This window comes from Grammomys surdaster, unplaced genomic scaffold (genome assembly GCF_004785775.1).
Source record: "Grammomys surdaster isolate TR1022 unplaced genomic scaffold, NIH_TR_1.0 126185, whole genome shotgun sequence".
Classification (NCBI taxonomy): Eukaryota; Metazoa; Chordata; class Mammalia; order Rodentia; family Muridae; genus Grammomys; species Grammomys surdaster.
The window spans coordinates 643,724-665,676 of record NW_021620991.1 but is presented as its reverse complement, the minus strand read 5'-3'; the positions used below and the strand labels follow the sequence as shown (position 1 = coordinate 665,676).

The 21,953-nt window shown below is 55.3% G+C and overlaps 2 protein-coding genes across 2 annotated transcripts in view; one reads left to right on the top strand and one right to left on the bottom strand.

Annotated features, from left to right (window-relative positions):
* The first annotated feature begins 1,532 nt into the window (after window positions 1-1,532).
* Window positions 1,533-17,974, top strand: Pank4 (pantothenate kinase 4). Its single transcript, XM_028757931.1, has 19 exons — window positions 1,533-1,673; window positions 6,127-6,209; window positions 6,605-6,819; window positions 7,050-7,233; window positions 7,512-7,604; window positions 7,926-8,079; window positions 8,439-8,620; window positions 9,203-9,284; window positions 9,524-9,624; window positions 11,603-11,758; window positions 13,343-13,455; window positions 13,675-13,762; window positions 14,254-14,405; window positions 15,199-15,254; window positions 15,432-15,481; window positions 15,980-16,084; window positions 16,554-16,654; window positions 16,789-16,857; window positions 17,533-17,974. Exons 1-19 carry the CDS (start codon window positions 1,550-1,552, stop codon window positions 17,744-17,746), a joined length of 2,322 nt encoding a protein of 773 aa, XP_028613764.1. The 5' UTR covers window positions 1,533-1,549; the 3' UTR covers window positions 17,747-17,974.
* Window positions 17,975-20,496: 2,522 nt separating this feature from the next.
* Plch2 (phospholipase C eta 2) overlaps window positions 20,497-21,953 on the bottom strand; it is a 29,765-nt gene continuing 28,308 nt past the window's right edge. Inside the window, exon 22 of the mRNA XM_028757946.1 lies at window positions 20,497-21,800. Coding sequence (XP_028613779.1) covers window positions 20,497-21,800 — 1,304 coding nt within the window. The remainder of the gene's footprint in view (window positions 21,801-21,953) is intronic.

The window sequence follows — 21,953 nt, the reverse complement described above, 5'->3', positions numbered from 1 at the left end:
ACATAGAGAAAAGGGAAGGGCAGGAGGTGAACGGAGCTGCTGGTGCTCTTGTGGTGAGCAAGGAGTTCCCCATAGCTCCCAGGAGAGGGTGGGGGAAGGGATCCTAACAACTGTCCAGCCTCTGCTCTGTCCGCTGCCGAGAGGAAGCTGAAAGCCTCAGTGAATGCCAAACCTGAGAAAGTATCCGTTCCAGCTCCCGCTTGCCTTAGTTCACCTGCTTAGCTAATTCATAAACGCCCTCCCTCCCACAAGGTGACCCACCAGGGCCAGGGCTGATCCATTCCATTCAAGCCATGAACCCGGTAGGTACAGTCCAATGTCTAGGGCAGGGTGTCTGCTTTAAGGCAGGCTATAGCAGGTTGGCCAAGTTCACAGGGCTCTAGAACCACAGCTTCCAGGGGTCTCAAAGGCAAAACCCATGGAGCAAGAAGTGGGGAGGAGCTGGGTGTGTCTGCATGGTCTTCTGATGGCAAGTCACAGATGTGGCCCCTGCCCCAACTTGGATTCTTCCCATCCAGCAGTTCTCATCAAACACCCTGCTGAGGCCCATATCTAGTAGGCAAGGACAGAGAACCTCATCTACACTCAATTAGCTTACCACAGGAGCAGCGGAACATCTATGACAGGGGAGGAGGCCACTGTCCTCGTGGAGTGTCCTTCTAAACACAGGCCGGGCATATCCCACTTACAGGGACTGAAAGTGCTGGGTCATCTCACTCTCAGGAGCCCTGCAACCCTGCTGCAGAGTATGCCCATTCTGTTGGCAGGCACATACAAGGCTGCCTCGTCCCCAATCAATCCAGATATCTGGCAGCTGAGCCTGTGCATGGCCTCGACTCTGTGCTCCAGGAGACTGGCAAGTCAGTAAGCGACAACCTGCAGACAGAACCTGAGAGCAAGATACTAAGTTACTTGATGGGCCCCTTGGAGGACACAGTGCTCTCTCTCAAGGGACTTAACAGGAACTCCAGATCACCTCCACTTTGGAGCCCCAGCCCCTCTTCCAGGCACCCTCTCCTCTGTCCCCCTATACTTTCTGCAGATTGCCATTAAAGTGCCAGATCTTCCTCAGCTGCAGACATATGACTCTATCCCATATTCCTTCTCCATGACTGGGCACTCCTGGAATGTAGGGTCCTCAAAATTACTCCCATTAACACGAGAGTTTTAGCACTGAAGGTCCCTCGTCTTTGGGAAACCAGGATGGTGGGTCACCCTAGCAGAAATCACAGCAGCTTTGCAGGGCCAACCTCACAGCAGGAGATCTGAAAGCAGGATCCGCAGGCTCAACCCAAGTTAGCATCTAGCCAGCTCAGCGAAAGAATACTATTCCAGAAGCTTCATATTGGTAGTTTGGGAGAATAACGGCCCTCTCTTCCACCGTCCTGGCCTCTAGGACACTTGTCTAGGACGGTCGGGTGGCCTGGTCTCCAGCACTGGCGGAGGGGGCGGGGATATCATTAGCATAATTTATGCACGCGGTCGTTTAGCAGTCAATTATATGCGCATATATTTCCATGGCTGATGAGGCTGGCCGGGCACTTTCAAAATGGCGGAGCGTGGAGCGAGCGGCGGCGGGAGCGGCGGGGACAGTCTGGACAAGAGCATCACGCTGCCTCCCGACGAGATCTTCCGCAACCTGGAGAACGCCAAGCGCTTCGCCATTGATATAGGTAGACACGGGCCGGGTACTCGAGAGGGTGGCCAGAGCAGCGGGCGCTGGCGGCCAGCGGGGGCGGCGGGAAGGACGAAGGGCGGGGGCGCGGGCCATGCGCACAGCCTCACGGGTCGCCGCACAGCCTCTTGGGACTAATAGTGTGTGCAGCGCTAAGGTACGGGATCGAGCCGGCTGTCGGACTCCAGCTCCCGGTAGGCGCTGCGCGGTTGGAGCGGGGCACGTCGGGCCTCGTAGTCCGCGCAGCGCCGGTGGATTGTGAGGGCTCGGTGGAGGTTCGGGCGGGGCGGGTGGCCTCGGGGAACCTAGTCCGCTCAGAATCCCCCGGGATGTGGTTGGCCTTGGTCCCGAGGCGCAGTCTGCCGGAGCTCCAGCTTCCCAGACAGCTATGGAGACATGGGGCCTGGACACTTGTCGAGCGCTGGGGTGTAAAGCTACTGCCGCCGCCTCCTGGATGCCTTCCTTCCTGCCAGCCGGCTCCAGGCCCACCTTAGATTCCTTCTTGTGTTGGGCTGCCTCATGCTCACTGACAAGCCCTCGGGGAGGTTCAGTTATCGCCTTGGTGTGCTGATGTGGAGACCAAGGCACAGAAGAAGGCTAGCTTTCCCCGGGGTCTTTCGATTCGTAGATAACAGATCCAGGATGGGTGCCGGCTACCTCTCCCCCGCTCCCCAAGCACTCTGCTCTGCATCCTGTTGTTGGGGAGCTTTGCACCCAACTGCTTGGAGTTTTCCCGTGTATCTCTTGATGCCAGTGGGGTCAGTGAGGCCCCACATAGCCAAGCAACATCCGCTGTCTTGGACTTAACTCTGTGAATGGGTGTGCTGCTGGCTCTTAGCCTCCTTGAAAAGCCTGGGTTGTTAAGAGACTGAAGATTTACTTCTGGAATATTGAATATGTCCCCTGCCCTCTCGCTTTTCGGGATGTCTCTCTGACGTGCTCTTCCTTGGGAGGAATGAGGAGTGGATGGAAAGGCAAGGATTGGCCTTCTGGCCTGTCCTCTGCTCCAGCTTTATCAAGGGCTCAGGAGGGTGATGAGGGAGTAGGCACCAGCCAAGATTCTAGTAACACCTGAGATAACTTCGTGACTTGCTGTATATTAGGCTAGAAGTGATGAGCTTGCAGCCCCAGCAGAGAGGACTGTCCACAGCCAGACCTCTCCAAAGGCCCCCAAGACAGCTGTCCAGGGATTCTGAAACCTTCACTCCAGGGCTAGGTTTTGTGTTTTGCCCTGTGGTCTTACACTTGTTCGTTGGGAAGGAGACAGAATTAAATAACTGTGTCTGGAAAGCAGTTGAAACTGAATTCAAGACATCATCAGACAGTTGTGAAAATAGGGTTCGCCTCTGATGATCTAGGTGGCACCCAGAGACCATCTAACGAACAGCCATAAAGCATGAGCTGTAGTGGAGAGCTGGAGGCCTGAGGCCAGACATGGGCTGCCTTGACTGAAGGACATTACAGAGGGTGTTTACTGCAGAGGATGTGCAGTGTTGGGTTTTGCTTACTTCAGTTTGGGTCCTGGATCTGAGCTTGGGAGGACATGCGTTCCTGAGAACTGATCTTTTTTCTTTTGTTCTTTCTTCCTTCCTTTCTTTTTCTTTTTTTTCCTGGAACTGATGGGAGATCACAGCTCAGGATGGGGTTGACAGCTCAGGCACCTACAAAACATGCTTGTCGCCGTGTTGTTTAAAAACAGACTTCTCCTGTTTCCTCTTTCCTCACTGTGTCCCTGGATCCAGGACGCCTCAGCTGTTCTGTGTTCTTGGCAAGCCCTTTTCCTTTCTTGGATGGGGACACTGATGTCAGCTGGGTTGATTCACTTCTGGAAACCCAGGCAGTGGGAAGGGCACACAGGCAGGAAGAGACTCCAGGGTAGTAAATTTGAGGCTGCCCTGCCCTTCCTGGTGCTGTGGTGTACGTGTGAAAGTCAGGGGACAACATGGTGGGATTCTCTCCTTCCACCCTGTGTGTCCTGGGTTAGACTCCAGACAGCAAGCACCTTTACTCCCTGATCTGTCTTAGAGACTCTCCTATGATTTCTGATCAACTGCTTAAAGTATATCTCCGTCCGTTTGCACAGTGTTGTCTTTTAGGAAACAGAGCATCCTCAGAGTGAGTTTTACACAAGCATTTAGAATCAGACAAGCCTGAGGACTGGCTGGGATTGGGGGCAGGAAAGAGAGATCAAGAAAGAGGCTTAGGATTACAGCCAAGGATGAGATTAAGCTCATGATACACTCACTAAACCATAAATGGGCCTCTCTGTGCCCTGCTTGGACAGGACAGGGTGCATTGTGTCAGTTTCACTGCACCCTGGTCCTGCACCCTCTCCTGTAGTCCCTTAGTATTTCCTCAAAGTCATCACTTGCAGATAACTTAGGCGTTTTACTCTGTCTTTGAGGGATGCAGCCTCGGTGGGGTGCAGACATTTTCCCCATGTGTCACCTGGGGTCTCATGAGTCTGCAATTGCAACTACAAACTGGAAGGTGTCTTTTCTGCCTGCAGAGGCTTGTCTTTGGACCTTCCTTCTGTGGAACTCTGGGCAACTCTCCCTGGAGTGTGTGGCTCAAGTGGACAGAGGGCCTCTGCTTTTTCTGGAGCCCAGAGACTGGCACTGTGCAGTATTCCATGGTGACAGGGCTCTGTGGAGATGTAGAGAACCCGCCTGACTCCAGGTATGGAGTCAGCTTTAATCCCAGCACTTGGGAGGCAGAAGCAGATGGAACTCCATAGGTTCAAAGCCAGCTCAGTCTACATAATGAGACCCTGCCTCACAAACTGAAGAAAATGAATAAGCAGTTAAAACAAGCAAAACAAAACACAAAAACACTGACCATTCTTTAAGAGGACTCCCATTCAATTCCCAGCATCTATGTGGTGGCCAATAACTCCTGTAACTCCATTTACAAGGGAAACTGACACCCTCTTCTGGCCTCCTCAGACACTGCATGGACGTGGTACTCAGGCATTTATTTAGGCAAGACATCCATACACTTGAAATAAAAACAAAACCTCAAAAAATTAAAAGAGATATAAAAATGAAATCTTTTAAAACATCAAACAAAAGAGCCTGGGACCGTGAAGGCCGTTGACTTCCCTCCCTTGCCTGCTTGTGGGTCTTGGGCTGCTCCATCAGCTCAAAGTCCTGAAGGCTGGAACCCTCAGTCCCTGAGGTAAGCCCTCCCTGCTGACCCTGTGCATCTCAAAGATGCCGTGTGTTACCCACCCTGACCTGTCAAGATGAGAGGTCAGGTGGGGACGGGTCTGCTTATCTGGGACCCGAGTGTGTAGACACCTGTCTGCCACTGAGCCACATCCCAGCCCTCTTTTTGTAGTGTGCTTTTTAACTCCTCATACGCGTACCTTGTATGCCGGGGGTATTTCCCCTCGTGTTCCCCGCTTGTGCCCCTCCCTCCTCCCATTCTGTCTCCCTAAACTTGTTACATCTCCTCTCCTGTCACATGTATACACACATGGCTTCACACGCCTGTATGAAATCCAGGAAGCACAAATAAGAGGAACATGCATTCGTCTCTCTGAGACTGGCTTAGCTCACCGAAGCTGATCATCTCCACTCGTTTTCCCCTTTTCTTGCAAATGGCACGACGTCACTCTTTTTGTGGCTGGAAGAAAACATGCCACAGAAAGGTAGACCACACTTCCTCTGGCCTCAGCCCACACTTTGTGTTTTATTGTGAGACAGGGTCTCAATAAACTGCCTGGGCTGACGTTGAACTTGTGATCCTCCTGCCTCTGCCTCTGCCTCTGACTCCCAGTTAGCTGGGATTACAGGTTGGCTGCACCTCCAGGCCTGGCTTTGGAGCTGAGTGTGTAGAAAGGGGTGGTCAGAGGCCCACTTCAGGCTGTTCCTCAGACCTCTCCAGTTTTAACTGGCCTGGAGCTTTACCAAGTAGGCTAGACTAGCTAGCCAGCGAGCCCTAGGAGTCTGTCTGTCTTGTCCTCCCATTTCGTGATTGCTGGGATTATAAGCACATGCTACTATCCTACAGGTTCTGAGCATCTGAGCCCAGCCCCTCGTGGTGGCAAAGCTAATGCTTTACCATCGGAGCCTCTCCTCCGCTCTTGAAAACTGAATTTCTTTAAAACTGGGTACAGCTAAGTGCACTCCGAGGCAGACTGGCTCTGGCTCTGCTTTGGGGCTTTGTGAGCGTGGGTAGGGAAGCCTTGAACTGGGATCAGTTAAGAACCTGAGGTGGGCACAGGACCTGTGAAGAACAAAGTTCCCACAGTGATTTGGTACCCTCCCCTCTCATCTGTGACGTCGAGTTCACCAAGCACTAAGCACCTTACCCACAGACCCGAGTGTTGAAGGAAAAGGCTGTTGAACCATCCGAGTACCTCCCGAGAGCTTAGAGGAAGGGGGAGGATCTTGGGGTCTCCATCGCACTGTTGTGAATTTTGTGTGGTTTTTGTCTTCTCCTCGTAGGTGGATCATTGACCAAGTTAGCGTACTATTCCACCGTTCAGCACAAAGTGGCCAAAGTGAGGTCTTTCGACCACCCAGGAAAGGTAAGCCCCCGGGAAAGGTACGCCCCCGCGGTGGGTGGGCACGTACATCAGTGGAGCCAGACGGGGTGACTGCACCCTGCCAGCCTCGGACTTCATATTGTCGTTTTTGTTTGTTTTCCCCTGCTGTCTACATATGTTAACACTATGATCTTGGAGTTGATTGCTCTTCCCTGACTCCTTATGAGGTGTCCTTTCCTACCCTTTGTGGGAATGTCTCCCCGTCCCCTGCTCCTTGTCTGAGGGTACCCAGGCCTCTTTCCTCTCTCCATTGTCTGTGGTTGGCCCCAGATAACGTCAGGTATTTTGTGTATCACAGTTGAGTAAATGCCTAATGTGCCCGGGGCACGGTGCTCGAGGCTATCCTCGCCGCTTGAAGGCTTCTTAACTCTTTCCAGGACATGGAACAGGACCATGAGCCGCCCTATGAGATCTCGGTTCAGGAGGAGATCACAGCTCGCCTGCATTTCATCAAGTTTGAGAATACCTACATGGAAGCCTGCCTGGACTTTATCAGAGACCACCTAGTCAACACTGAGACGAAGGTCATCCAGGCCACGGGGGGCGGAGCCTACAAGTTCAAAGACCTCATCGAGGAGAAGCTGCGTCTGAAGTAAGTAGGGGTCTTCCCTGTGGTGCCTGCGGTGTGGTGGGGGCCCTGAACTTCAGTGCTGGGTGTGATGCTGAGCGTGGGTGCTGGCCTTGCTGGCTGCAGACCCGTCAAGAACGGAAGCTGAAGCTTCTCTGTGCTGGAGACCTCATGGACACAGTCTGGCTGCTCTGCGCTGCCTCCTAGCAAGTGCACCCTGGTTGACTCCTGTGACTAGGTTCCTTCCTTTCCAGGGTGGACAAAGAGGATGTAATGACCTGCTTGATTAAGGGGTGCAACTTCGTGCTGAAGAACATCCCCCATGAGGCCTTCATGTACCAGAAAGACTCAGACCCAGAGTTTCGATTTCAGACAAATCACCCCAACATCTTCCCCTACCTCCTAGTCAACATTGGCTCTGGCGTCTCCATCGTGAAGGTGAGAGTCTGCAGAATGACAGCTGAATGGGTCAGCGCTTGCTGGCTGTGTGCGTGCTGTGTCTCAGCCGTCACTGGGCATGGGCACAGGTGTGACCCGGCATAAGGCTGCCGTTGGCATGACAGTTGAGCACCTGCCCCTTGCATCGGTGCCACCCAGGGTTCACTCGGAAGAGTATGGCAGAAACTCTTGGGAAAGGGGATGGCAGCCCTGACCCCCAGCATCCTAGCAGGCTGTGTGGTCGTCTGCAGCCCAGTGCATGCCCTCCTCTTCCTCAGGTGGAGACAGAGGACCGGTTCGAGTGGATTGGTGGAAGCTCCATTGGAGGAGGCACCTTCTGGGGGCTTGGGGCTCTGCTCACCAAAACAAAGGTATTTCCTGCAGAACATCAACCCTGTGGCCCTTAGAAGGTCCTTGGTACATGTCTGCAGAAGCCACTACTGACTGTAGTGAGAGGTCTTGGATCCCGTGACTGGGCTGTTTACACTCTGAAGGGCAAGGGCTTTGAACGCTGGAGCTCTGCCAGCCCAGTGGTCTAGCATCCAGCTTGCCAGGCCCTGCCCTTGCTCCATGTGCTGAGGGAAGGCCATTCATATCTGACTGGGCCGGCTCCTCTCTGCTGTCCAGGGTGGTGAGAACCCCCTGGCTGCAAGGCCCTCACCACCCTGCTCTGCTCTGCTCTGCCTCCACAGAAGTTTGATGAACTGCTGCAGCTGGCTTCCAGAGGCCGGCATGCCAACGTTGACATGCTGGTCCAGGACATCTATGGTGGGGCCCACCAGACCCTGGGGCTAAGCGGCAATCTCATCGCAAGCAGTTTTGGGAAGTCAGCAACTGCTGACAGAGGTACCTGCTGGGATCTGCCCTTCTTGACCCAGCCACAGCTGGCTTCAGTGCCCAGGACATCACTCTGCCCACCAGTGTGGAGAGACAGAACTCACAGATCCCCCTGAGACTGTTGCTGTTGGGCCTCCAGGGCTCACCTTCCCAGAATCCTGCTTTAGCTCGTTAGAATATTGCCAGATGCTACCTCAGCCTCTGTGTCCATGAAAATACAAGCCGGGAGGAGCAGTTAGGATATTTGTTTTCTCCAGGCCGGAGTCACATCCTGGAGCTCTGCTCCTGCCCCGTCCTGCCCCCCCAGCTGTCCGTCACCTGGAGACACTGACCTCACACCCTGTGTTCTGTTTCCATCCCCCTCTCAGAGTTTTCCAAAGAAGACATGGCCAAGAGCCTGCTGCACATGATCAGCAACGACATCGGCCAGCTCGCCTGCCTGTACGCCAAGCTTCACGGCCTGGACAGGGTCTACTTCGGGGGCTTCTTCATCCGGGGCCACCCCGTGACCATGCGCACTATCACCTACAGCATCAACTTCTTCTCCAAGGTGACCGCAGCTCATTTCTTGTCCCCACACTGGCGTGGGCTCAGCTCATCCTGGTTGCTCCAACGCACCCCTGAGAGTCTCCCAAAATGTCAGCATGCTGACCAGAACTCCCTTCATACCCAAGGGGCACATTGCAAGGCTCTGAGCTAGGGCACAGCCACAGTTCCTTGCCAGCAGGCTCCTTGGGAACATAAGCCTCCACCCACCCATACCTTCTGGTCAGCTGCACCTTCCTCCTGGCCAGTTTGGTGTCCCGTGCATTGACTGTAAGCCTGTTGCAGTGAAGGGCAATAAGGGACTGTCCTTCAGTGAGGGAACCTCACGTGGGTCCGTGGTATCTGGGCCAGCAGAGTGCTACAAATTGACACTCAGGAATAGGCAGTAGCAAGCTGAAGGCAGCCTTGTGGAGTCTGTCTTCCCGTCAGGTTCCACAGCCTTCAGGCTAGCCTGTGGCATGCAGGTACCATCCGTTGGCTGGGTATCTGTCAGGTAGCCTTGAAGAAGCTGGTGCACTAGTGTGGTGGGTCCACAGTGGATCTGACTGGACACTGACCCATTGTCTGTGGGCTTGGGCTGGGACAGGGTGAAGTCCAGGCACTCTTCCTGAGACATGAAGGCTACCTGGGAGCCATCGGGGCATTTTTAAAAGGAGCAGAGCAAGACAGTGAGTAGAGTCAGCGCAGTGAGCGGTGGCTGCCGTGCAGGACTCAGCCTGTGCCCCTGGCTGGGCGTCTGGGTGGGAGAGCGGGGAGCAGGGGGTGGGGTGTGAGGCTTGAGGAAGCCACAGAAAGGGGTAATCCATAGCGTGTAAATAGACCAATGATTTTATCCCTTTTCCTCCTCTACTTTCCCTGTTGAATCAAGGGCGAGGCTGACACGGTGACCGGCTTCTCGTTTTTCCAGATCCTAACCAGTACAGCTGGGGTGAGAACTACGCAGCCAGCTCCGGGCTGATGAGCACGTCGCCCGAGCTGTGCCCGACACAGCGGGCAAGGAGCGGCACAGTGAGTAGCAGGCCCTTCCGGAGCAGCCTGCCCAGCCGTCTCCACTGTGGCCTCTCACCACACAGGCTGGTTTTATGTTGACAACAAGTTAGACTTGAGGGCAGGAGGCATGGAGGCTTCCAGAGCCTGAGAGGCCTGGTGTTCCTTGCAGAGCACTGAGCTGGCAGAAGTGAAGAGTAGCCCTGCCTTTGTCCGAGCTGGCTGCCAGCAGCTTTCTTTGAGTTTCTTGGGAAGTCTGTTCTCCCTGAAATGTTCTAGATCCATTCCTCACATCACCACGTAGCATGAAATCCACTGCGACTGCAGACATTGGGCTCACCTGGCCAGAAGCAGGCTGATCACTGTGGAGCTGGTGGGTTAGGAGCCCCCTTGGTGGGAGTCCTGCCAGGCATATGCAGGTCAGATGCCACCATGGTGTAGTAGCCATTGTGTCAGCTGTTTGGCCGTGTGACAATTGGCTACGGAGCTTTTGTAACTCAGACACCATATACATCTGGGAAAGAGCAGTCGGAGTAAAAGGCAGGAAGTAAGCCACCACCCTCGGACAAGTTTGCCATCACTGTGGCGGACACAGCATCCCTTGGTAGTGAGCCTGGGCCTCTCCAGCGAGAGCACTCTATGTACACCCTGTGCATTTGTCTGTGGGCCAGGCCGGGTGGAGAACAGCTGCTCTGAAATGGGCATCTCCCACCCTTGGTTCTTAATTCATCAAGTGGCGGTGCTGAGGCCCCCCTACATGGATCCCAAGATGAGGGGAGACAACAGCAAGCAAAGTTGTCCTTCTGTCCATCCTGGACAGTGACTCATGCTTCCCTCAGTAGAACACGGTAGGGTGAGTGGCGCTTGCCCAGCTGTGTCCCACACCTTGGGGCCTGCAGAGCCTGTGCTGGGATAATGTGTCACAGAGACACAGCTGACGTGCAGGTGCTGAGCAGTCTCTAGAGGCATATAGCGCCAAGAGAGACAGAATTAAGGCTTGAGATGTCTGCCAGGAAAGCCAGTGGCAAAACTAGCAACGTGATGCTGGAGGGCCATGTGTTCTCGTGCGCAGAGGGCGCTGAGGCTGGAGTGCTCAGTGTGGGCCAGTGGTTAATGTAGGCAACACCTGCCCGTTTCTGGTCAGCTTGGGAAGTCCTCAGACCTTTCTTGCTAACCTTGCTACCTGTATGTGTTCCCAGGGTTTGCAAGCATTTGCCTGTGGCTTTGTCCAAGCTGTGAGTCTTGACCCAGAGTTCGTGTTCAGTCATTGTGGTTGAAACCCCTAGGCTGAAGAGGCTTGAGTTCAGGAGTGTGGTGTGGCTGGTAGACTCTTGAAGTCAAGAACAGGTGGCCTTGGAGCTGAGGTCATGTGTTTCTGGGCCGGGAGCTGCTGCTGGTCACAGACAGCATGGCTCACCTCACTCCTGTGCACATGCTGTTTCAGCCCCTCTCAACTCAAAATAGAAAGTGCCAGCGGGGCGAGCTGTGGCTCCAGAACACGTTTGGGCTCGGCACCAGTGGCTCTGCGGTCCATGTGGCTGCCTGAGTATCTGATCTTCTTGATTGTGTCTCAGGGCCAGCGTATGAGGAACAGCCCTGCAGTGTTTTGCAGACAGCACATCAGCTGGACAAGACAGAGGCCAGGGCATGTACCAGCAGCGAGCCTGCCAGAACTCAGGCAGATGAGACTGAGAGCCAGAGGGCTGTTAGGACTCAGGCCGAGTGCTGGGAGGGAATCAACATGAGCTGGTGTCCGAGCAGCCAGGGCCAGCTTAGGAACTGCAAGCTGCCATGGGATTGAGGGGACAGTCAAGGGGCAGTGGTTCAGGGAGCAGTGGGAGTTGATCTGAAGCTTTCAAGAGTAGACCCACTCCACAGCCAAGCTGTGGGCTGAATCCAGGAAGTCTGGCTGGTGCTGCAAGAAGGCAGGTGGAGCTTGCGTCAGGGTTGTGACCTTTCTGACATCAGCCTTTCCATTGACCTCTTGTTGTCCTCCTAGTTTGACCTGCTGGAAATGGACCGGCTGGAAAGGCCCCTGGTCAACCTGCCCCTCCTCCTGGACCCGTCCTCCTATGTGCCTGACACAGTAGACCTCACTGACGACGCTCTGGCCCGTCAGTACTGGCTCACGTGCTTTGAGGAGGCCTTGGATGGGGTGAGGCTCCAAGATACAGCAGCTGTAGGCTGTGTAGTCTCCTAGCACCTGGGCTGCTCCTGGCTCCATCCCTGTGAGAGTCAACAGGGAAAGGAAGGCAAAGAGAGCAGGGACATTTTCCAGAAGTCACGTGGTCTTAGTAAGGAATGAGTATGCCTGTCTCTGACAGAGTGTGTAGGGTAAGGGTGTGACATCGTGAGTCCTGACACAGCCTCTTGAGAGCAGCCCGAGTCTTTACTGTTTATATCTTTCCAGCAGGCAAGCCGTCACATGGGCCTCCTTGCTTTTGGCCTTTTTTTTGGAGAAAGTGTTTTACTCTGTAGCCCAGGCTTGCCTCAAATTCAAGATCCTTCTGCCTCAGCCTGCTGAGTGCTGGGAATACAACAGCCTACACTACCACACCAGGTGCCTGTTGTGATTCTGATGCAAATAGGGTTGTGTGTTGCAAAATAGGATTTGTAGCACTGTTTCTTTGTTCAGAATCTGTCAGAAACATTGGGAAGACCCTATGGGCATGCAGGGCAAAGCTGCCCACTCTGTGGCAACCAGGAGCAGAGAGAGAGAGATTGGAAGGGGCCAAAACAAGAGTTACCCTTCAAGGCTGGTGTGGTGGCACACGCCTTTGCTCCCAGTACTCAGGAGGCAGAGGCAGGCAGATCCCAGTGAGTCCAAGGCCAGTCTTGTCTACATAGGGAGTTCAAAGCCAACCAGGGCTACATAGTAAGATCCTATCTCAGAACACACACATACAGAGTCTCTCCTCTCCCTCCCTCGTGCCCCCCTCCCCAGCAGGGTAAGCCCTAGTAGCTTTTTCCCCAGCCAGGCCCCACCTCCCATGTTCTGCTTCACAATGGTCTTAACAGTTTGAGTGGTCAGTGAAGAGCTCTCCTTCCGAAGGCCTCTGAGTACTGCTTGCATCGGGGACCAAGCCTTCAACACATGGGCTTTTTTGGGAGCACTTCACGTTCAAACCATCCGCCTCTTTGTGCATTTTCTCCCTTTTCCAATGCCAGCACTGTGTATAGTGGTAGTGCCAGCTTCTGGGAGGTGTTGGGGCAGGGCTGTAGCAGCTAAACCTCGAGCTCGGGCAGGCTCACAGGTTCTCGCCACAGTAGGAATTCCCAGCCTTCTTTCAGACATCTGAAAATATGTGGTGAGTAAGGGACACAGCAGCTCCTCTTGAATCAATCAGAGCCTTAGTCCTTGTAGCGGCCAGTGATGCCCCACGGTCCCTCTCTGTCTCCCAGAGCAGCAGCCGGATGCTAGGCAAGGGTGGTGTCTTTGAAAACTGAAGTACTAAACAAACAGCACTGTCACCACTACTGTGCTTCTAGCAGTACAAGTGTGCCCAGCACAAGCCTATGCCTGCCCTCAGCCCGAGACGCCCTCAGCCCGTGCTGCCCTCAGCCCCTGCTACCCTCAGCCCCTGCTGCCCTCAGCCCGTGCCGCCCTCAGCCCCTGCTACCCTCAGCCCCTGCTGCCCTCAGCCCGTGCCGCCCTCAGCCCCTGCTGCCCTCAGCCCATGCCCGCCCTCAGCCTGTGCTGCCTCTGGCAGAGCTTATTTGACCCCTCTGCTGTTGGCAGGTGGTGAAGCGAGCTGTGGCCAGCCAGCCAGAATCCATGGACGCAGCTGAGAGGGCAGAGAAGTTCCGTCAGAAGTACTGGGGCAAACTGCAGACCCTGCGGCACCAGCCCTTGTGAGTCCTTTGACCCCGCTGTGACCCCAGGCCAGCCCCTGCCTGTGGCCACTGAGGAAGGGTTCCCTTTTTGGCACAGGGACCTCGACTGGCCTGGCGGGAGCATGAAGCCCATGCAGCATGGTCCTTTCTGGCAGTGTGCAGGGGTCTCGCTGGGCTATCCTGGGCTCTGTGAGACCTGTCGTCTTCAGCCATACTCCATCCTGGTTTTGTCCCCAGTGCTTATGGGACGCTGACTGTGCGCAGCCTGTTGGACACAAGAGAACACTGTTTGAATGAGTTCAACTTCCCAGATCCCTACTCCAAGGTGAGCCACACTGGCTAGTTCTTGGTGCACAGCTCTGCTCTGGGAGCTGGGGTGCAGCCACTGTAGCCCCATGTGTTAGCACTCCTCCGTCCCTCTGGCCAGGAGCCGTGCCTCCCCCCCGCCCCCCGTCAGCCATCTTGTCCCTTCCTCACCTACCCATGCACAGTGGCCTCTAAGGGGGCGTACCCGGTGCCCTCCTGACTCCACGTAATCTTGTCGGCCAAAGTGCCTCCCTGCTTCACCTAACACCAGGTAGACCTGAGGACCGCCCCGTGTCAGTAAGTAGCCTGGTACCCCAGCCCTGAGCGGTGCCTCTCGGCAGCACGACAGCAAGTGTCCCCCTTCTCCCTGGTTAGTTAGTGTTTGCAGTCCTCAGTGAGCCTCCTTCATCTCCCGCCCTGCAGAGACCTCCTTAGAGGGTATGAGGAGCGGTGTGGGCCCGCCTTCAGAGTAACCTCCAGGAAAGCAATGCCCGTGTGTCTTTCCCACAGGTGAAGCAGAAAGAAAATGGCCTTGCTCTGAAGTGCTTTCAGAGCGTGACACGCTCGCTGGACTCACTAGGCTGGGAGGAGCGGCAGCTAGCCCTGGTGAAGGGGCTGTTAGCTGGGAATGTCTTTGACTGGGGAGCCAAGGCCGTGTCTGAGTAGGTATCTGAGGCCTGCCCACCTGGTCCTTCTCCCTCTGAGGTGGCTTAGGACTGGTTATTCTGTGACAGAAGTATATGCCATTCTGCCACCAGGCTGTCTAGACCCAGAGCCACTTGTTCTGGGTTGGTTGGCCCTACTTTAACCGTGATGGGCGAGAGCACAAACTCAGTCTTTGTGTTGCTGGAGGCATGGGCAGGCGCATCTCGTGGTGAGGTCGACTTGTGGTTTAGGGCTGACATTTTCAGGGTAAAAGTCCAAATTTATAGTGACTAAATACAGCAGGGATTGATGCTATTTGGTGTCTGATGTAACCAAGGTGCTTTGCAAAGGCACCAGCACCTGCTCAACACTGGGACAAGCGTGTTTCTAAGGAGCATTGAGGGTCCTCTCCTGGAGCAACTGTAGAGTCACTGTCTCCATGGTGACGCCCCCAGGCCCCAGCATCACTGAGTGACCATGCTACTTGACTGGTGTCCAAGCACATTGCAAAGGATTCTTCACTCCTGCCTCTCCCTCATTCCAGCCACCCACTTGAGGCGCAGACCCCAGTGTGTGGTGGCCAGTCATAGAAGGAGCTAGCTCCACCCCCTGAGCAGGTCTGAGCTTTTACACTCTACTGAGAGGATTTGTTTCTATCCACAGCGAGCTCTGCCTTGATTAGCGCTGGGTCTCAGTGGAGGTATGGCCAGTCCAGCACAGTGAAGCTAGGAGATGCCGTGCCATGGGGAGGAGTGGGGAAATTGGACTTCGTTTGTGGTTTTTGCTGTTTCAATTTTCTCATTTCTACAGTGTCCTGGAATCGGACCCCAAGTTTGGGTTTGAAGAAGCAAAGAAAAAATTGCAAGGTATGGACACTGTGCTCTTTTTTGTGCTCTGTCTGGCTCTGTAGAAGTTAAGCAGCAGGACAGGGCAGTTCCTGGTTGCTGCGTAACCGTGTGGGCTCGGGATGAGAGAGCCTTGTTGTCACAAGTCCTTGACACTATGCCTCAGCGTTCCTGACTAGAGTTCCTCTCTCCTCACAGAACGGCCCTGGCTTGTGGATTCCTACACCAAGTGGCTCCAGAGGTTAAAGGTATGTAAGGTGCTTCGCTTCTACCCTTGGGGGTTGGAGCAGAGTCTGGACCTAGCCAGAGAGGGTGGTCACCAAAGGCATTGGGTTTACAGTGACATGGGTGTGACACACACAACACATACAACAGTGGCCTGGGACACAGGTATAGCCTAAAGCCCACCACTTAGAACTTACAAGCCACCAGCTGAGAATCTAATGTCAGAAATTCCCATTCCCAGGGTCAGGTGTGACTCAGTAAAGAGAACAGTTAGTCGGTTGGTCGGTGGATCGGTGTGCATGAGGTTCTGGGTTCCATCCCCAGCCCTGCATGACCTGCAGTGACCACTGGCTGGGTCATCTAGCCATGGGACCAACTGCCCTGTTCCTGTTGCCTCCCACGCTCTGAGACCCTGTGACTTGACCCAGCCCCCACAGGGAGTTGGGGGTGTAGAGTACAGTGGAGTGTGAAACGCTTGAATGCACCTGTTCCCAACTGAACGTCCTGGTTTTGTCTTACAGGGGCCCCCTCATAAATGTGCCTTAATTTTCGCAGATAACAGTGGAATAGACATCATTTTGGGAGTCTTCCCCTTTGTCAGGGAGCTACTCTTTAGAGGGACAGAGGTGAGTGAAGAGGCTGGGTGGGCGGGACCCTTCCCCTGGGCTTCTCCACTGCTGGTGGGGTTGGCGTTGCTGTGGGCTTCTGGCTGTGGTCAGAGCTCCTACATTTGTGGCAGGTGAGTGCAGGTGAGGCCAAGGAGCACCTGGGCCTGTTGGGTGTGGGCTGTAGCTTAAGGCCTGGGTTCTCTGCTTCCTGTTTCCTGGAAAGGCATTTACCAGAAGCTTGGGAATACATGAGAGGTTATCCTGACCCAGGAGGCAGGCTGAGGATGGGATGGGTGGGAGGCACTTAAGCACCTTCTGAGCACAGCCCTGCCTCTCTCAGAAGCCACAGAGCCCTGAGATTGTTTGGGGCCCTGCTGCCCAGCAGTAGGCTGCTGCTTGGAGCCTGCCGGGGCAGCTGTGGTGAGTTTGGGCCACATCAGTAACAGCCCAGGTTCTAAAGAGCTGCTGCTCCCTCCCCCCACCATAGGTCATCTTGGCATGCAACTCAGGCCCTGCCCTGAACGACGTGACCTACAGTGAGTCTCTCATTGTGGCAGAACGCATTGCAGCCATGGACCCCATCATCTGGTAGGTTCTGGCTACCCCCGTTGAGCCAGGCAGGGGTTGGGCCTAACCGGTACTAGGAGGTATGCAAAGGATTCCCGAGGAGGGGTCAGTGTCAGAGGGCCTTGACTGGGCCCTGACCACATGCTTTTCTACAGCACAGCGCTCAGAGAAGATAGGCTACTGCTGGTGCAGACCGGTTCCAGCTCCCCATGCCTAGATCTCAGGTAACCCAGCCTGCCTTCCTCCTGCTCTGCAAGGCACTAAAACCAGCCATGCTTCTGCTTGCCCTAATTATGACCCATGTAGCCATGTCTTTCTGTGGCCTGTATGGCTGATGGGAAACTGACCCAGGCTGTCTGCTACAGGACCATCCTGTAGCAAGGAGCTATCCCATTATCCCATGGGCACTGACTCACTTATCATTTGCTGTGTGTGTGTGTGTGTGTGTGTGTGTGTGTGTGTGTGTACACAATCTCTCACACCACAGCTTGTGTAGAGCTCGGACAACTCACAAGGGTTGGTTTTGCCTTTTACCCTGCGGGTGCTATGGACCAAACTCACGTCATCGGCCTGGGTAGGAAAGTTCCTAAGCCCACTGAGCCATCTTGCTGGCCTCCTCTTCAGTGCTTTCTGCAAAGAGATGCACTGTACTAGACAGACAAAGGGAATGCTGGGAATGGGAGCATCAGGAAGGCAGGTGGTGCTGGCAGTGGAGTTCCTGGCCAGCAGGGGGAGACCACTGCTGGGAGTCTGGGTTTGGACATACCTCAGTCAGCAAGAGGCGCTGGGGAAAGGTCCCCGTGCTGTTGGTCGCCAACTCCAAGGGAACAGGTTGGTGTCCACCAAAGTGTGCTTAGTGCAGTCCCTGCCCAACCTCGGTGCCACCTTCTTCCCTGAAGCCGCCTAGACAAGGGCCTGGCCGTGCTGGTGCGAGAGCGTGGGGCAGACCTGGTGGTCATCGAGGGAATGGGCCGTGCCATCCACACCAACTACCACGCACTGCTGCGCTGCGAGAGCCTGAAGCTGGCGGTGGTGAAGAACGCCTGGCTGGCCGAGCGGCTGGGTGGCCAGCTCTTCAGCGTCATCTTCAAGTACGAGGTTCCCACCAAGTGAGACACCCACCCCGCCAGATGTGTCTGCGTATCCCTCTTCAGGAATGTGATTTACTTGGAAGAACCTGTGCTCACACCAGAGTATTGACTGACAGTGTGTGTACCAGGGCCACCCTACCCAGCATTTGTCCTGTGGGACACTAGTGTTGGAATGTATTTAACTGTTAAATAATCTTTTATATATATATATACATATATATATATAAATATATAAATACACATGTATTCACCTGGTGGGAAGCAGCGCCTGGCACAGGAGGTCTCCCAGAGACCAGATCCACTTTCTCTGCGGCCGAGAAGATGCCCACAGCCCCAAGTGGACTATGGCTGCCCCAGCTGACTACCCGAGTCACCTGTAGAGCTAGTCAGTGCTAAACTTCAATCTTGTTGCATCCCCTCCCTGGGTTACCTTCTTGACTCAGAAGGAGCAAACATCAGCACGCCTGTCTGCTGAGCCAGTGCCCACCCCTAATGTTCCTAGGGACAGCACAAGCTACTAAACAGCACTCCTGTCTCAAGAGCTGGAAGAGAGAGCGCTTTGTCGTGGAGGGCCTTCAAGGGCTCTTGGAGGGATCTGGGCAGAGCCCAGCCACCTACATGGGTTTTGTTGCTGTGGCTTTGATTCTGGTCCCCAGGGCTTGGCATCTGTGTGCTATGTGCTGTGAGCTGCCTCAGGTGTACCCAAAGCTCTCAGGCTCCTTCCTTAACTGACACGTCTCCCAGGGATGGATGGGTAAACACATAGCCATGCATGGAGAGTGTGTGGTGGAACCACATAGGTAGGCATGGTTCACAGCACTGCACAGGTACAGGGGTAGGAGCCTTGGGCTCCAGTTCCCAAACAATAGGGCTTTGTTCTTGGTGCCTGAGTCCAACACCAGCTCCACTGGGTCCCTCGTAGTGGGCAGCCGAGAATCACAGCCAGATGCCTATCACCCAGCAGTGTGCCTTTCATAGTGTACCAGCCAGTAAGAAGTGCCTATAGAAATTGAGGTCTAGCCCTCTCACAAATGGGCACCAGGGGGCGGCAGGCACCACACTAAACAACATTCTTGGGTACCGCAGTCAGCAGTCTTTTGTTCGGGGCCCATTTACCCACCTTCCAGCCTAGCCTAGGGGCCTCAAGTCATCACCTTGGGTAGCAGTAGACCCCCATGCCAGGGATCTAATATCAGAAGTCCCCATCTGCAGACTGGGGCATGCTCCCTGGTCCTCAGCTCAGATGAGGAAGCCCTCCCTGCACAGCTGGGTCTTGGAACTGTCCAAACTGGGAAGATGAGGTAGTTCCCAACCCCAGCCCTGGTTTATGGTGGCTACAAGCCCATCCTGGGCAGGGTCACAATGGCCCCCGAGTCTCCCCCATTTGCCTTAGCGGGGGCCCTCAGAAGAGAAGAGGTAAGCAAAAGGTGGTAAGTACTAGGGCTCTGATCATAAGTTGTGTGCATAGCACATCCTTCCCCTGGGGGCCTGCCTGTGTTCCCACCTTAGCTACCTTTATTATTGGGGGGTGGGGGGAACCAGCCTACAGCCACTTATCACATCCACCAATAGTCCCAACCTACAGCTTCCATCCCTTCCTTAGCCAGAGCAAAAAGATCATTCCGTTTCCTCAATGAGACCAGGCCCACAACCCTGCCTTTGCCTGCAGCCCTGTCATACACATGGGGTCTACCCCACTGTGAGACGCTGGTCACCAAGCTGGCACAGCGATTCTTCAGGCTGAGCCCTCTTACTGGCCCCAGCCAGGAAGTCCACCCTCCACGTATTTCTGCTCAAGCCACTGTGGCCACGTGCCTGATATCCAGCAGGTTGAGCAAGCAAGAGGTCTTGCTGGACTCCAGACAAGAAGCTCTCCTCCCTGGCCTTGCCGAGCTCAAACCGTTTGACACAAGCCCTGCCAATGCCAGAACAGTAAGGGCAGAGGAGTCCTCTTCCCCAGAGGCATGCCCTTCCTGGCAGGACTGGGTGGAGCTAGCTACCTCAGTCAACAGAGGGTTTACAGGTCCCAGGAGAACCTAAGGCCTCACCCATAATGGCACCACAAACAGTGCCCCGGGAGATAAGCAGGCCGGGAACCCACAGTGGGGACTTTGGCTGTGGACTTGAGCATGCTCCCTTGAGGGAGGAGTTATCTAGGCCTACCCTGGAAGACTGTCCTCTCTGCCCCATGAGGACAGAGCAGCTACAACAGCCACAAGGGATGAGGTGAGTCACACAGAACAGGCCTGATGCATTTATTGGAGTTGTGTTCCCAAGTTTACACAATTGCTGGGTGGGTTTGTTCAAAACAAGGCTGGTGCACAGCAGAGTAGGGGACAGGGACAAACATCCTAGCAGTTGTGGGTGTGTCACAGGCATTCTGGGGAACAAGCACACAGCAGGTGGGAGTAAACACTCGGCACACACCACAGGCCAGACACCAGGCAGACCAGCGGGAAAGGACGCAGAGTCATTTGATTGTAAGTTTTGGTTCTAAAAAGTTAAATAATCTATTTATATATCTTAAAACGTGGAAACTGCCCAGTAGGACAGGTGGACAATGCTGTTCCTTGCTTCCCAGGATCAGAGACAAGAGGACAGCTAAGGTTGAAGGGGAGGCTACTGGGTGCTCCACAGACAGCGAGTGGGGCATAACAGCTTTGGGGACCCAGTGGCTTCATTTCCTGAGCAAAGGTCGGGTTGAGGCCAGCCCCCCCATCCCTCCTGCAGGCAGTCACAGGGAAGGTAGGGAGTTGGAGTCATCAGGCAGAGTCAAAGCCTGAGCAGCAGCTGGCCGTCAGCAGCACCGCACACCTGCTCAGGGGCTCCCTTGGCAGGCATTGGCACATCCACACAGCCCTCGTGGCCTACAGAACAGGCACCCTCAGGGGTGCCCCTCTCCTCCTCTGGGGGACCCCGTGCATCCAGGCCTCTCAGCCTCTGCTGGCGCTCCTGAGCTTGGCGGGCTCGGCTGGCAATAGCCCGCACGCGGCTCTGGCTGCGAGAGGAGGAACGCCTCAGGAAGCTGGAGCCCCCTACAGACCCATCCCCAGCTGGGCCCAAGCTGGTGGGCGATGTGATGTCCCCAGCCTGCTGGAAGCCGGTGAGCCAGCGAAGCTGCTCCGTGAGAGCGTCCCGCCGCACTTCCGGCTCCAGCCCCTTATGCGCCACACTCAGGGGGCCCAGGCCGTAGCTCAGGCTGCCGGTGCTGCCCTGAAAGCTGGGCGCAAAGTCGTCAGCCGTCAGGTCTCCCAGACTCTTGGACTTAGCAGACACTGAGCAGTCCTGCAGGCCCACCAGGGTGAGGTGATGCCAGGGTGGACGTGGGTGGAGGCTGGTCAGCCGCGGGGCAAGAGGCCGGGGCTGCAGCTCATCGGGTGCAGGAGGCAGCCCACCTGCAACCCGCAGGTTGGGGTTGGATTTGCTCTTGGTCACAGGAGGCAGGTCAGGACGGGCAGCTGAGGCTAAGCAGGGCCGTGGAGTTAGGCGTCCAAGAGAGATCCCTGGAATGCTCTCTCGGCTGCGGCAGAGGCCGAGGCTGGGCAGTGATAGGTCTATGACAGTGTCGTTGGACGACATGCTGGAGGATGAGGAGACACTGTCCCTGTGACTCCCAGGCTCCAGACGCTGCCATAACCTGTCAGTGCCCGTAGCATCCGAGTATACTGCAGGTGTAGGAGAGAGCTCCGAGAGCACCTGGCCCTCACTCTTGGCCCTCCTAACCACTGGCAAGTGGCCCGGAGCCCAGGAGCGGCTCTTGCTGTCTGTCTGTCTTCCAGAGGTCCCCTCACGTGGCCCGCTGGAGGTTCCACCACTGTGTGGCCTGAGGGGTGGCTCTTCATTTTCCCTATCGCCCCCAGTTCTGAGCTGGAGGGTTCCAGAAGCTCCCAGAGATGTCTGCTGGGGTCTGGTCACTTTGGCTCCCAGTCCCACAGAGCGCTGGGGCCCTTCCTGAGATGGACCTGTGGGGACAGCTGCCTGTAACGGGAGGCCAGGGCCCAGGGCTGGTTCCTCAGCAATGGGTTCCAGGCTGCACAGGGGGGAGATGGGCCGCTGCAGGGGGAAGAGGCGAGTATCTGTAGGGAAAGAGGGATGGGGGACAAGAGGCAGAGAGGTAGGGCAAGGGACAGACAGATTAAAGGCAGAAGTGGGGAGAATCAAGAAACAGAGAGGGATGGGAGAGAGAGAGAGAGAGAGAGAGAGAGAGAGAGAGAGAGAGAGAGAGAGAG

Excerpts from the sequence above, each read along its gene's own strand:
- Pank4 (XM_028757931.1), top strand. The coding sequence starts at position 1,550 with ATGGCGGAGCGTGGAGCGAGCGGCGGCGGGAGCGGCGGGGACAGTCTG. Across the intron at positions 7,605-7,925 it reads CTCTGCTCACCAAAACAAAG|AAGTTTGATGAACTGCTGCA; the intron begins GTATTTCCTGCA and ends CTGCCTCCACAG. Across the intron at positions 15,482-15,979 it reads AGTGGCTCCAGAGGTTAAAG|GGGCCCCCTCATAAATGTGC; the intron begins GTATGTAAGGTG and ends TTTGTCTTACAG.